At 35.6% G+C, this 15385-nt stretch overlaps 1 protein-coding gene across 10 annotated transcripts in view; it reads left to right on the forward strand.

The window, feature by feature from the left end:
- LOC145668748 (NAD kinase-like) overlaps positions 1 to 15385 on the forward strand; it is a 304700-nt gene that overhangs the window by 253242 nt on the left and 36073 nt on the right. Inside the window, exon 1 of one of the 10 annotated variants that reach the window (XM_081736889.1) lies at positions 13782 to 13935. The exons of the other annotated variants lie outside the window; for them this stretch is intronic. Within the exon in view, the coding sequence (XP_081593015.1) occupies positions 13916 to 13935 (20 nt within the window). The 5' untranslated portion in view covers positions 13782 to 13915. Of the gene's footprint in view, positions 1 to 13781; positions 13936 to 15385 lie in introns of those variants that run through there. 10 annotated transcript variants of the gene reach the window in all.

The following is a 15385-nucleotide window of genomic DNA, read 5'->3' on the forward strand; positions in this document are numbered from 1 at the left end:
CAACACTGTTAATCGAAAGAGACCACTGACAAGGAGATTTACGCAAGTGTAACTGACCGATTTGAATGAAATTTGCATGCTTGTAGAATATCGAAAAATAATCGACATGTATATTTTTATTTGACAGTGGTGTGGATTTAAGAGTAGAAACCACCCTTTGAACGTTAGGGGTGGTCTCCAAACATGGACAGAAAACAATAATTTAATGTAGAAGAAAACATACTGCCAGGGAGTTTTAGGGCAGTTGATTCAGAATTTGACGTCAAAATTACAAAATTCAAAATGGCGGATCCAATATGGTGATTAGAATTACAAAATGTCTTCTGGTTTGAAATGCTCTCCAAGAACAATTATAGTTTGCAGGGGTTACTGTGAGAAGCTTGCAGACCGATCTGAAACTTTTTCTCTGTACTGGATTTTATTCCCTTTCAATATGTTTTCTTCTACATTAAACGATTGTTCCCTGTCTATGCTTGGAGACCAGCCCTAACATTCAAAGGATGGTTTCAACCCTTAAACCCGCACCATTGCCGAAATAATAATAATAATAATAATAATAATAATAATAATAATAATAATAATAATAATAAAACGTGTCGATTATTTTTCGATGTTCTACAAGTATGCAAAGTTTAATTCAAATCGGTAAGTTACACTTCCGTAAGTCTTCTTGTGAGTATGTAGTGTTAGGGCCGTGGGATTCTTATGCCACATTGATAACCAGATAAAATATTAGACAAAAGTACAATAATGTAATATTTTATGCTAGGCATTAACATGTGAAACATAATATAAGAACTGTATAATCACTTCGTAGTTCAAAATCTGAGCATGCCGTTTGTATTTCTCTGTGAGTCTATCTCGGACAATTTGTAGAATACACAAGGTAGCAGTGTGTTACAAAGAATCTTTGTCTTTATACTACGATAAATAAATATTTCTTCAATATTTATTATTTAGATATTCCAAATACAAAGTTTTTACGTGCACTCTGAAGTATGTAGAACATAAGAGAGTTGCTGTATACAGTAAGCGAGTGTAACTTCCAGCTGTGAATGTATATTACTATCGAGAAACTTCCAACTTAATTCATTAGGATAGCGAGCTTTTGAACTAAGGATGACTTCAGTTGTCTGAAAATATAATAGTAGTGTTTTTTTTTTTTAATAATGTTATTGCAGCTGTATTTCAACATTTCTATTATAAAGTTTAATGCTGATAATATTTTATAGAATTGGATCTGAATAAATCTGTAGACAGTTACCGAAATAGATGTATCTTGGTTAATTATGTGATAATGTGAGAATACGGGACAAGAACTTTCCAGAGATTTTTGATTATCAAACAAAAGATGTGAACAATGTCGTAATACACGTGAAGCATTTACATATGCATGAAGATTAATATGACATTTAATAGCGAACGTCTTTCTAATTCGATGTAAAATAAGGGGAAGAACTCTTTGTAATGAGGAAGTTGTAAATGATGGGCAGGAGCAGAGGAAGTAGAAATAAAACGTAATCATAAAGGGGAATATTATAAATGTACGTTCTTCCGCCATGTCTTCCTTCCTTCGACATTGTTAGAAATATGGACAGAGAACCCTTCCGATATGTACACAAATATGTTTAAATAGCTTATTTTCTGTCTAGTCTTCTGGTTTTATATATATATATATATATATATATATATATATATATATATATATATATATATATATATATATATATATAATTTGTGCCACAAAAATTACTGTACAGGCTTCAGGGACTTCACCTAAAGGAACTTTCATATACATATTCTAAACAGCATGAATGGCATTATTTTGTTTTAGAAACTCCCATTCGTGAGTTACTTTTGAAGAATCAAAATAATAAAAGAATTTAGTTGAGTCTTGGGTTAATGACTAATAATAATAGGTTTAGAAAACATGCTGCTAGCAGTTATAAGTGTCAATATAAATGAAGACTCAGGCCTTCTTTTTCCTTGTTTTTGTCTGATATACAGTGGTGGATTATTGTAAAGGGTAAAGTCCCTTTCCCCATTCGGAGTATACCGAGGTAGCCCACGGCTTATGTGGAGATAGAGCTCCGCGTTTTCTTGACTTCCCCACATGTATTCAGCACCAGAAATGTCCAAACTCTCGAGCCCAATATTGAGCGCGATCCAATGCAAGCAGGATCCCTATAAGCGGATAGCGAGCCAGATCTCGGGGCCAACCGAGTGCAAGTTCCAGTGGGGTCAGCAAGCGCAAGATCGAATTTGAAGTCTCATTAGGATAGCGAACTCGAGCGAGTGTGAGTCTGAGCTAGCAGGAAAGAGCCTTATTGAGATTAGTGAGGGCGAGCTCAAGTAAGCGCTGATTACAAAGTGTCCATCTCCGGTTGTCACCACATTTCGGTTTCCTCTATTTCCTCTCAGGTTTCCCCAGATACCCATGTTACAGAAACTGGGTGAACCCCTGAGTGATTTTATAACAAGAGTGGAAGAGAGAAATATATTCCTCCCCTGGTAGTCGCCTTATCCACTACCCTACTGCGGCTCTGTTGTTAAAAGTGTGTTTTTGTTATCAGTGTGTCTTCGGTTCTCGTGGTTTCGAGTTCGGAGCAGATTGAGAGGCAGTCAGAGAACTACTTGGATCAGAAGTAGAGAACTTCGGTCCTGAGAACCAAAAGTAATTTGACGGGTGCCGATGTGCTGATATCACCTAACAACCATGGTCATAGCCCTTCGTGGGGTGTAAGACCAACTTGCTTAGTTTATAGATTAAGATTTGTTCTACTCAGATTGTGGCAACTCTAACTTCTCCCCCATGGATCTTGAAAGGTAGGTGTGTTTGGCCTCATAACCACTACAAGTGAACACTATAATGTTGTTATCCTGACTGATCCGCTTTTTGCAAGGAATCTGAGATTATTTTTTTTCTACACATCCACTTCATTTGGAAACTCTTCTCACACCTATGGGATATTCCTTAATATAAGCTTCGCGTAAGTTTTGAGATTTGGCAGCAGACTAGTTCCCCACTTCAGTAGGGGCCTCACCATAGTTGTAGAAAGTCTTACTCGTAAGTAGCTTTTCAGCGATAGAAATCAGAATGTGCCAGGTCGAGTGAATGCAGTTGATGGAGCAAAGATTTAAAACTGCATAGCAAATTCACTCTTTTTACCTTTGTTAATAGAATCTCTTGGAACTTCTGCAGCAACTCTCGAAATATGCTCTTTCAGACAATATAACATATACCCTCTGGATGACTGTTGTACCTAAATCTTCTAAGTAGGTAATGAGACTTGATCCTGTGTTGTGCCTTTTGTTTATCAATCAAATAAGTGTATACAACTTTCATCCTTAATTAGGAATCTGTTCAAATTCTCCTTGTCATCTTCAGAGTGCGTGTGTAAAATGCTTTGTGACCTTTCTTCACTCATTTCATATTTGGAACTAGTCTCCTGAGTCTACTGATTCCCTTCAGATCTCCGAAGTCAGGCAGTGTGGAGACTGGCTAGTATTTGGGAAAGTCAGATGGTGTTGTAATGTGATATGAAACGAAATCTTTCAGTTTTACGCCCCACGGTTATGCCGTGTAGGCTAAAGGAGGCGGTGATGGTGATGAATGAAATTATGGAAATATATAATATCGTAAGTGGGCTTGTGATATGGCATGAATATAAATAGTAGTAAATGCAGACGTGTAACACACAAAGAGAATTCATTATATACACGTGTAGTGACTAAATATAATTCTTCTTCCTGTTCACCTCAACCATAGGTTGGTGGCCAACATGGAAATTTTAAAACTTTTCTCTCCCTTGGGAGATGTGTTTTACACTTTGATAAGATGTATTCTTCGTAACTGCATCTAGATATTCTATCCTTGGTCTTCCTTCTGCCTTTCCCTCTATCAGCACGGTGATCCAGTCGGAGTGCCAAATAAGGTGGGCGAGCATGCTGTTTCTTCTTTTTCCTATTATCTTCATGATCTATCGTCCTTCATTAGCTTCTTGTAGTACTTCTTCGTTCCTTTTCCTTTCAGTCCATGATACGCGCAGCATTCTACGCCAACACCACATTTCAGATGCTTCCAACTTGGACATTTCAACTTTTCTCAATGTCCACGTTTCTGATCCGTAAAGCCTCACGCTCCATACCAGGGTCTTAATAAACCGTTTACGAACGTCCAACGACACATTTCTTGATGTTAGCAAACCCCTTTTCCTGTTGAATGCTTGCGCTATTCTGGAAGTTACGTCTTTTTCACTTCTAATTATAGCATAAATGGTAAATCTATAAAGTAGAGTCCGTCAAGGATTTTGGTGTAAATTTGACTCTCAACTCACATTCCGCCAAGTGAACTTTGTGGTGGACAAACACCGTGTGCGTGGGTTTTCTCGGGGTTCTCCCGTTTCCTCCCACTTTCTTCATTCCACCATTTCATTCATTACTCATCATCACCGTCTCCTTTAGCCTAACTGGCATAACCGTGGGACGTAAAACTTAAAGATTTCATTTCATTTTCAACTCTCATTCAATTTTCATGCGATTAGTATTATTAAACATACAAACATAGTAATTGGCAGTTTACTAAGAACCTGGTCGAACTTCGAGAACTACAATACATATAAAAGGCTGTATCAAACTCTTGTTAGATTTAAACTTGAATTTTCAACTACGATTTGGATAAACGTCAGTAGAACAAATAATGACAAAATAGAAAGGGCACAAAAAAGTTAAATGTGTATATATTTTCACTTATATCGATACTACTGTGACTATGAACGATTACTATAAGTTTTTAACGTAAATGTTTTGTCACGAAGAAAACAGCAAGAGTTAAAGTTTGTAGACTCAGTCAGTATTAGAAAACAAATTATCCAGCCAGTGCGTAGTTAATAACATTTCATTCAGAGTACCAACTTAAGAAATAAGGAAAACAATCCTGTTGTGTGCAATAGATTGCAATTAAATGAAATATCTACTTTAACGTCCCTCGATTATGCACCGAGGCTGAGAGAGACTATGATGGTAGTAATGAACGAAATGGTGGATTAAAGAAAGTGGGAGGAAATGTGAGAATGAACGCATGCGATGTTTGTCCACCACAGTCACTTGGTACAAGCTGGGATCGAAACAGGAACCTCTAGAAGTAAACGCTGTACCTCTCAGCCACCGCAGACCAGATCGTTTTGCATTGTTTTCATTTGTAACCAAAATAGAAGTTTCATGCGTAGCAGTCGAGAGGTCTAGGAATGGGCTCTCGAGGCCGTTCATCCTGAGATTTACTAGTTCGTCTACAGTTCTACAAACGAATGTCGGAATATTCTTTAATAAATAGTCTCTTATCTAGTATTTTCTAAAGCAAGTTTGATTTTTTCCATTTTAGTATTTTCTGTATAAAATTACCTTTGGGATTTATGAAGAAAATTGTAAATAAATTTCTTGAGTAATACTCGTATAGGTATTCTTCACAGGTATTTAGTTCCATTCGTGCTAATAACCGGGTTGCTTAAGTACGTACAGCATTAGTGTAGCAAACCTGTTTCTTAATTTTGCAAGTCGTATTAAAGATTTAGATAGGCGCTTCTGAATAGCTAGGGAAGCTAGAAACTTCCAGTTGGAATTCTTGTAGTTCTTTTGTTCCAACTGAGTAATTATAACGTTCGTAAATTATGTGGAATATCTGAAAGTATGTGAATATACAATATGTTACGAGCAATAAAAGAACGGGGAAAATACGCTTTTTTTTTTTTTTTTAAGGGAAAACCCATCAATTGACTTTCTTTGTCTGTTTAGAGAAATTCCAGATTTGTCCATATTTGGAAGGAGCCGTCTCCTGATTCCTATTCAAAGCGTAACGACCTTGACATTTGTCATTGCAAAACGATCGCATTTGTTATGGTTAGTGTCATTAGCAGTCCTTTAAGGTTGGGAAGCTGGGAATACAGTTAACTGGCATTTCTGAGCCCATTTTTTTTCTTTCTTTCTTAAATTTTGAATAAGGAGCATATTCATTTAATGTGGTCACTGATAAGTAATTAAGCAGCATGATATTGGATAATACACCAACAGTCTTCGTGATTTTTCTTTCTTGTAGTTCTGTCATGTTCATGTTCCAGTGGGGGAAATCAAAAGGGATCCACATCAGAAATAATAATGACAACTTAGTTTGGTTAGTTGAAGATCTATGTCCGTACTTGAATATCCACGAAACATGCATATTCAAGTGAGGAACCCTTCATATATTATCTGAGACAATTCAAGATACGATAAATTTAATCTTCAATAAAGCAATACCATTGTAAAAAATATGAGCTCACGTCGATATCTGTGCTTAATTCTCAATCATGAAAGAAGTTGGTACCCTTTCGAAAGAATTATTTAACCAAACTATTGATCTTTTTTTCCTTAATTGCATTAACCAGTTATTTTCGTACCATCTTAAAAAAGTTATTCACTCGTAAGTTGTTTCAACTTCTATTCAACTAATTTAATCCTCAATAAGAAATTTTGAAATAATCGATTATAATGAAATGTAATGTATTCTTGCTTATGTACAGTAAAAATGATTCTTCATTTACTGAAAAAATTAGCAAGAAATGGTCCTACAAATAAGAGACTATTTTTAAAAAAATAACAGATCCGTGCTAAATCTTTCATGAAACAACAGGTAAAATTTTAAATTTTGTTAAAGGCAGTACTTTTCAAGCTAAAATTTTTCAGAAAGAATTCATCTTAGAAATTGTTTGCATCGTGTAACTCCTATCAAACTATCCTCAGGCGCCAGTTACTAATTAACAATATTGCTAGAGGTCTAAACAATTAAAAGAAAACTTTATTTAAAAACTTGGATTTTTACCTGATTTAAAAACTCCCGGAAACTTGATGTTGAACAACTCGTGCATTTATAACTTGACCCAATCAAATTGATTTAGAAACCCTAGTTTTTTTTAAGTGTCATAATAAACACAAAACAAAAAATGTTCAAGGAAATCTTTTTTAAAAAATCATTACTGGACACAATCTATTGTGGAAAAGTCACCGTATTTAATTGACTTAATGGTTTAGTCCAGTTGTTTCAAACTGATGTGTATCACGCAGTCCCATAGGGTGTCGCGAATTTTTTTAAAAATCATAAAGCATTTAACAGCTAAAATCAATTTGAGACAGACTATACCTATCAACACCTCCAGCGGCAGCGACAATGCGCGGTAAAATAAAGTAACTATAGCATGGAACTTATAGTCTTGGACAACTGTAATTTATATTATTAATAATAATAAATCAACTGTGTTGTGGGCTTCAGAAAATTGTGCCGATAGTTACTGGTTTAGCCTAGGAGAATAGGAATCTCAATAAATAAATAAATAAATGTAAGGCGAAACAAAATGATAAGAAATTTTTAAACAAATAGAAAAACATTCCCTCTTAACTTCCTTCTCGCCCAAACAAAACCATTCGTGATCAAATTTTACATATTATGTAATGCTGAGAAATGTTTGCTTGTCAAATAATGACGACATAGATTTTATTACATGTTGCTTAACAATGACGAAATCGTACTTTTTATAGGTATGTAGTCTATGTTGTAAATACGAATTAAAAACGTATTATTTGATTTATGGGAAAATTATATATTAATGTGAAAAGTGATGGAAACCATTTTGGTAAAGTCCATCAATGTAGCACAACAGAAGATGCCAATTCTCACGTCGTTAGCCGAATGATAGTTTATGCATAATGTAAGAAATGTACTGAGTAATTGTTTGAAAAGGAAGTACGATATCTTGTCACGGAAGACATTTCTTTCCATTTCAATCTCTGCATAGTTCTTCGGCTGTCCTCTCTGGCACTTGAGCACTGAAACAACGGGCCATGGTCATCCTGTTACTTTCATCTTACGATGTTGCCAAGACCGTTCGAACTTTCACTATACATAATTCACAGAGCTTCGTTTTAAGAGCACAAACCTTACAAGTGTTTTGTTTTGCTTTCAGTTAATGAATTCCGACGGCATGACCAGTGTTGTTACTTTCTGTAGTTATAATTTCATATGCCGTGAAGACTGGGCATTCAAATCATGTAACACAGATTTTAATTTGTGGTTTATTTTAATTATGATATATTCTAGCATCGAATTGTAAGAAACGTTAGCTTCTGGGAATACAGGAAGTCAAAATCCCTTTTTCCGAAATTCTCAACTCTACACAGTATAAAATGTTATTTTAAGTCATTTCCAGGTCGCTTTTAAACAGACGTCAGAAAAGAAAAAGACCTTCCTCAGTTCGATTTGTTTATATACAAGAAGCTGCTGAAGAGGTCGTAGCCCAACCAAGAAGGGATGCATGTGGAATGATAAAATTTTACAGTTATTCTACATACTCGTCCCGAAGTTCAAGACACTTCCTTGCTCGGTGCTCCCATTTTTACAGACCATTTTTTTTTTTTTTTTTTTTTTTAATGTATAGTGTTTTCGTACCACTGTTCCGAGTGTTGTTTGAATTTGGGGAATAAGTAATAGTCTAACACAACTAGATCTGGGGAATAAGTAGGACGACCCAAACATTGAAACCCTGGTTGATGCTATGGTAGTTGTTTGAAGAAGCACTCGATAGACAGGGGCACGCATTGTCCTGAAGAAACGTATTTTTTTCTCTCTCAATTTGCCATGGGGTTACAATTTCAATTTGTCTTTGTTTTGTGAGTAATGCAGAGTAATACTCGGCATTAAATGTCTGACCTTTGGGCAATAATCCATATGTACGACTTCATCCTTTTCCGAGAAGAATGTTGCAAACACTTTCCCAGCCGATTTCTGTCTCATGATCTTGGGGCGAGGGATACCTGAGTGCAGTCACTCCATTGACGTTTGTTTCGGTTCCGTTTCAGGATCGTAGTGGTATAACAATGTTTCGTTTATGCTTACTATTCGTGACAGAAATTGATCGGCATTGCGGTCAAAATAGCTCAACCTTGATACTCTTTCACGCTTTTTATCTGCTGACAGATTTTTGGTAACAATTTTGCCGAGAACTTGCCTATGCATAAGTCATTATGAATTATGCTACCGACATATTCCCGGGAAATGCCCATAATCTCTGCCACACGTTTTGCTAAAATTCTGCGATTTCAAGAATAGTGTCATGAATTTCATCCACGATTTCGTAAACACTGTTTTTTGTCTTCCTGTACGTGGAGCATCATTCGTTGAGAAATCGCCACGTTTAAACTGTGCCACCCCCCTTCTTCACCACAGAATATGACAGATGAGAGTCTCGTAGTGTTTCACTGATTTCCTAATAAATTTTCCTCGATATCTTTTCTTGGTGGGACAAAAATTTTGATGATAGCTCTGACATCGATGTTAGTGAATTTTTGCTAGTTGGGGCACACATCACCACTTCAGGAGACTGAAATCACAATAAGAATTTTATTAATATGAAAATTTGTATTTGTACATACAGAGATATGTTCTTTAAAACTGCGCAGTTTCATCATCCTACCTACATTCTTCTGAGTTGGGCTACGAATTTTTCAACAGCCCCTCGATAGTAGGTATGTTCATGCATAACTTCAACGTAGATGTACCGATGTTGATTATTCGTTAGTTGAAAAGAGTATACTTTCTCGCAGGTCCCTTTAAATTTTGTCAGGATCTGGTGATTGTCTTTAAAATTAGAGCATGAAACTCCACAACAGTTGATAGTACTATAATCTGTTTCACATAAACTGATAGGAAAAAGAAGTTCCTCCCACCCCACCACGCTCAAGTACAGGTAAATGTTGGCATTCCGCCTTCTACTCGGGGTTGATAGCCAAAAGGAACAGCAGTGCTTTCTCAACATCAGGTGAGAGCGAATTGACGTATGAATTTAGAATTTACACGATTCTGTTTATTAGAAAAGCTTCCCTCCCTGTGAAGGTTAACAACTTGCTTTCCCCTTCTGCAGTGGTAAGTAGTGGGATGTAGGGGAGTTTACTATCAGGTTGCCTGAAACAGACTTTAATACTTTTTGTATATTCACGTATAATTTCGTAAAGTGTAGACCGATTAAAAAAAAAAAAAATGTGTGTTCACGCGTGTTTTCAGGCCGATCCATTTTACAGGAAGTTAGTGTCTTACCTTTACTTTAGGTATCTTAACTAGATTGGGCTAACGACAAAATGAAAAAAAAAATGCACTAAAAAGCAAAATATAAAAACTTTTACAAAACAGTATCAGCAGACTATAAGATAAGCGATAAAAAGCAGAAAACAATAAAAGCGCTTAAAAACAGAAAATAAGATTTTAGAAGTCATATTTTGCTTTTTTCATATATCTAATGTAGATTTTATAAGATTCCCGATTATATAGAACGAAAAAACCTTGACCATTATATACGTTTCGTTCAAAATTACAGAAAGTATTTTTTCGTATGTGTCCCTGCCTAATCGTATTTATTTATCAGGAATGACTAATCCACAACACGCGTTCCACTATTACGAACACGCAGACACTTTCCAAATGACACGCCAAAGTCGACACGTCACGTCACATACAGTTTTTTTTTTTTTTTTTTTTTCATTTTTGAAGAGCATCTTAACTTACTAAGTAATAGTACTTAAACGAAGTAACAAAATAAAGCATTTCATCCAACTGCTTTTTTTAATGCTTGTTTTTCCTTATTTCCCTTTATTGGAAACGGAAGGGGGTAAAATGTGCGTATATATATATATATATATATATATATATATATATATATATATATATATATATATATATATATTATAATCAAAACCATGCAACCTGTGTGTGAAATTGTGTTAAGTTGAAGTGTCATATTAAAGGCTTTGCGCACATACAAACTGGCTTTTTACTCTTTTTCAAGGTATTTTTGAAGCAAATTGACCAGGCCTCATAACAAATTATTTTGTACCAGAATTTTCATGGTAAGATTGCAATATAGTTGAATTTCGGCCTCTCGACTATGAAGCAAGAGCCGCTCAGACATTATGACTTGCATAAAAATAAAGAAAATATACTAGTCGCATTACTTTCTTGTATGTTTCAAGATAGATTAACAGCGAACTATATCAATTGTAGTTCTTATTAGAATAAGAGTTACAAATATATTCGGAAAGAAAGTGATCCGTAGACAAATACATTCCGAAAGAAAGTGACCCATAGTTTACATTTTGCTTACTACTGGGAGAATGAGTTCAAGAATGTAAAATATGAGCATTTATTATATAATATCCGTGCCACTTTTAGTTGAAATATACAACGTCCACTGATAGTAAGTATTACAGTACTATAACCAGTTCTCTTACGCTGGCTCTCACATAGGAGGAGAGGAACTCGGGGATCGCGTCCTAGCTATCCTTTTTTAAAAGTAATAAATATTCTATTGGTCTTTTGGACCTCGAACAGCCACGTTTTAAGAAATGTTTTCTACGTTTCATTGAAAACCCCTGTATTCTTTATCTATATATATAATATGGAATTAAAGAAGTGCATTCTTATCTGGCCAATCGTGGTCTTTCATGCCGAAGTGGCTATTGACAAAAAAAAAAAAAAAAAAAAAAAAAAAAAAAAAAAATAGTGGACCTACTTCCTACTAGTTCCTACTTAACGTAGTACTCACATTACATGGGCTTCCACCGAACTTAAAGAAAAAAAGTAATTGCCATCATTTTGTCCCCGTGTAGACTACTAAAGTTTTTCCTTTTTTTCCTTTTTTTTTTTTTAAGTACTCACAAGTTCATATGTATTTGTTCTCAAACGATTCATGTATTAATGGGTAATTGAAGAAGCAAGGAAAAATTTAATTAGAAATCAGTAAGTTATTAGTTCTAGAGTGAGGCAGTACCTGATTACCCAGAAGATCTATCAAATAGACCGCAAATATGCAGGGTGTCTCAAAAGTCCCCTGACAGGGTAACTCTGTTATTATCAGAGTCACAACAAAATGTAAAAGGGGGAACAGTCTCCGAATATGATGTTTTCAATCTAAAGTGAAGGAATTTTGTAAATCGGACGAGTCGTTTGACCTGTACACTCGTTATGCGCCCAATGTTAAATGAAAATGCAACGTTGCCATTCACATGGACCCACAACATAAGTGAATGAAGTTACTGTTTGACATGGGGCTGGCCATAGACACATTAGCGTAAAAGACGGTAACTTCATTCAATTATGTTGTGGGTCCAGTTAAATGGTAACGTTTCGCTTTCATTTAACATTCGGCGAATAAAGAGCGTACAGCTCAAACGGCTCGTCCGATTTTTTTTTTTAAGTCCTTCACTTTAGATTGAAAACATATTTAGAGACGGTTCCCCTCTTACGTTTTGTTGTAATTCTGATAAGAGTTACCCTATGTTAGGGGTCTTTTGAGACACCCTGTATATATCCACAATACTCAAATAGGTAAAATATTTAATTTAGTTGGCCGCATTAGGGTGTTTTTTGAGTTCGAGTTGTTTTGAAGGACGGGACCTACTATTTAAGTAGGCTTCGAACAACAACTGGGGTTTGAATCCAGTGCATCTGGCGGATACATAAATCATCATGTAAGATAAACGCTCACCGTACAGGTCGTTTTTCACCACCCGATCTCGCTTCCAGCAGAGCTGTAATTATATATGCACACCAGCGGTCCAGGCATGTATGTACTTCTTAGAGTAGGGTGACCAGACTTACTAATTTCGCAGAACAGTAGTTTTTTTTTTTTCAGAGCTGTCCTGTGTGTTGCGAAGACGCCTAGAAAATCGAGAAATGTCCCTTTTTTTTTTAAAAAAAAAAAAAATGTCCTGAGTTAACTTATTTGCAATATTTTAATGTTTCATTCCTTATTCACAACATTTTGAATCATAGGCACTCTTACTGAATGATGAACCGTTGTGTTTTTAACACTCTTAAAAAAATTAGGGAAGGAGAACAATCAATAAACCGTTGTTTTGCAATACATTGTTTTCACTGGCAATGAGAAGGGCTTGTTGATATATCGGTAAGGTAGGAAAGGTTTCTTTTTCAACTTACGACAGTGATGCTAGCCAAGTTAAGTAGAAGTTTCCTCGTGTCGGTCTAAATTTTCTCTCCTTCCTTAAAATAATCCCACTCTCCGAAAGTCGATTTTTTTAAAAAATAAATCACTTTGTTATTCATCAAAGCATCCTGAGTTGTGTTGAATTATTTCAATACTTTCGTCCAGTACTTTATTTAAAAAAAAAAAGAAAAAAAAAGAAAAACGAATGATGAACTTAAGGTTAGCGTTAAATGAAATAAGGACATGCGTATTGCCGATGCAGTAACTATCATGTACTATTATATTTGTGTCCTACTTTTCGCTTGTCAGAATCTGGTCACCTTATCTTGGAATTCAACATCGATTTCCGTATCGAGTCTATATGAGAACATTGATCTACAGCTTAATGTGGAATTCAAACCGGGATTCGAATCTAAGTCTCTGGTACAGAAACCGAAAAAGATATCCATCCAGCCTCGAGGGAGCCCAAGTAGCAAAATCGTAAATTCACCAGTAATGGAAAAACAGAAGGCAGTAGGTGGAAATTCCCTGCCTCTTCCCTACGGTTGAGTGAAAAATCTCCCGTAATTAAGAGTAGATAAGACATTACAGTGAGAATCAGTAAATTCCCTGTGCGAGTGTGCGTTTCCTGGCCGGTGATTCATACGATCGATTCATATGAACATCAGAGATTCGCGGGCCGAGCCACCAGAGTTTACGTGAGGAAGTTACGTAAACGTCACATGACACCGCTGAAGGAGCAGCATAACAGAAGATTCGTGTGTCGTTCATTCAGTCGTTACGGATACAATCAGAAGAACGAGTTGCGGATGGAACCTGTTAGCCTATCAGTGTCTTTCTCGTGCCGTAACTGCCAACTAGAGTAAAACGGTTCGAAATTCAACTCAGTGATAATCATGCGAATTCTTCAGTATGGGTGAGTGTTTATATATTGTATGTCAGTGACTTCGTACGTTTATTTTCGGCTATAAACCGTTGTGGATTTTAGAGCAACAACAGAGGTAAACATCTAAATTAGTTCAAGCATTTCTAAGATGTGATTTAATATTCAGGTGTGTTAAGCTGCCTATTAAAATGTTTTCGATATTAATTAGTATTTATTCATTCGTTTTTTGTAAGCTATTTGATGCCAATATATGTGCAAATATATTTAAATAGCTTTTTTGTTTATTTTAACTTTCTGCAGAATTCTTCACAAATGTGTTGAGGTCTGTAAGCTTTAAAAATAATTCATATTTCAAATACCTGTAAACACTAATTGAACGCAAAATCGTTCAACATAAGAACGTGATTATCGCTCTCCAGGAATTCTCTTCGGACGTTCCTTATAATTTTGTTTACTTTGCGTAATCTCTTATGTCAGTGACAAGATTATCTTAGCTCAAATACGAATAGATCTGGTCCAGACCCTTTTTAACTTACATTTCGATTTGCTTATCTGATAAGAAAGAAAATCGTGAAAATAAATAAATGTTGCCAGTTGACCAAACTTAAAAGAAAAAAAAAGGCCAATTTTTTAAAAGTCTCATTGAACGTAGATGGAAGCATGAAGACCTACTTTTCATTAATTCCACACTGGGTGCAAGTTCTAATGATCAAACACTTGAATTGTTTATGATTTAATTAAATAATATTTGTTAATAGCTGAGATACTTGATTGTAGAAAGAGTTCCGTAGTATTTATTGACAGCCGAGATACTTGATTATAGAAATAGTTTCCGTAATTTTTTTTGTTGACAACCGTAGAAACAGTTTCCATAATATTTTGTTGGCAGCCGAGTAGTTCCCGTAATATTTGTTGGCAGGTGAGATGCATTATTGTAGAAATAGTTTCCGTAGTGGGTTCACAGGAGATATACATGGTTGTAACTGGTAATATCTGTGCCCATCAGGTCAAAATTATGATAGATGTACACGCTTTGGCTCAACGGCTCTTCTGAGTACGATTTCGTGCATTATTCCTTAATTGCATCAGAGCTTCGTAACCATATGGTTAGTGTACGTGCCTTTGGAACGGGAGACCTGGGTTCGATTCCGGGGGTGAATTGAGGTTCGGATCTTACCTTAAGTTGTAGATCCATGTCTCATATAGCCTCGCTGCTTAAAAGGATGCTAAACTCAAATAAACAAAAACTTAATTGCACTGTGATTGTTTCAGAAAGTAAGAACCATGCATTGCAATTCAGTTTCCAATGAAAGGTTTCCTACTAATGTGGAAATGCTAACTTTTTGATGTATGAATATTTCAGATGTATTAATCTAAACGTTGAAATAAGCTTTGTATCATGAAATGAAAACTATGTCATATATATAAAGATCTTTCGTTTGACATATTGACTGTCACTGAACAGTTAGATAACTGCTCT

The sequence above is a fragment of the Thermobia domestica genome, chromosome 13 (genome assembly GCF_964235325.1).
Source record: "Thermobia domestica chromosome 13, izTheDome1.hap1.1, whole genome shotgun sequence".
NCBI lineage: Eukaryota > Metazoa > Arthropoda > Insecta > Zygentoma > Lepismatidae > Thermobia > Thermobia domestica.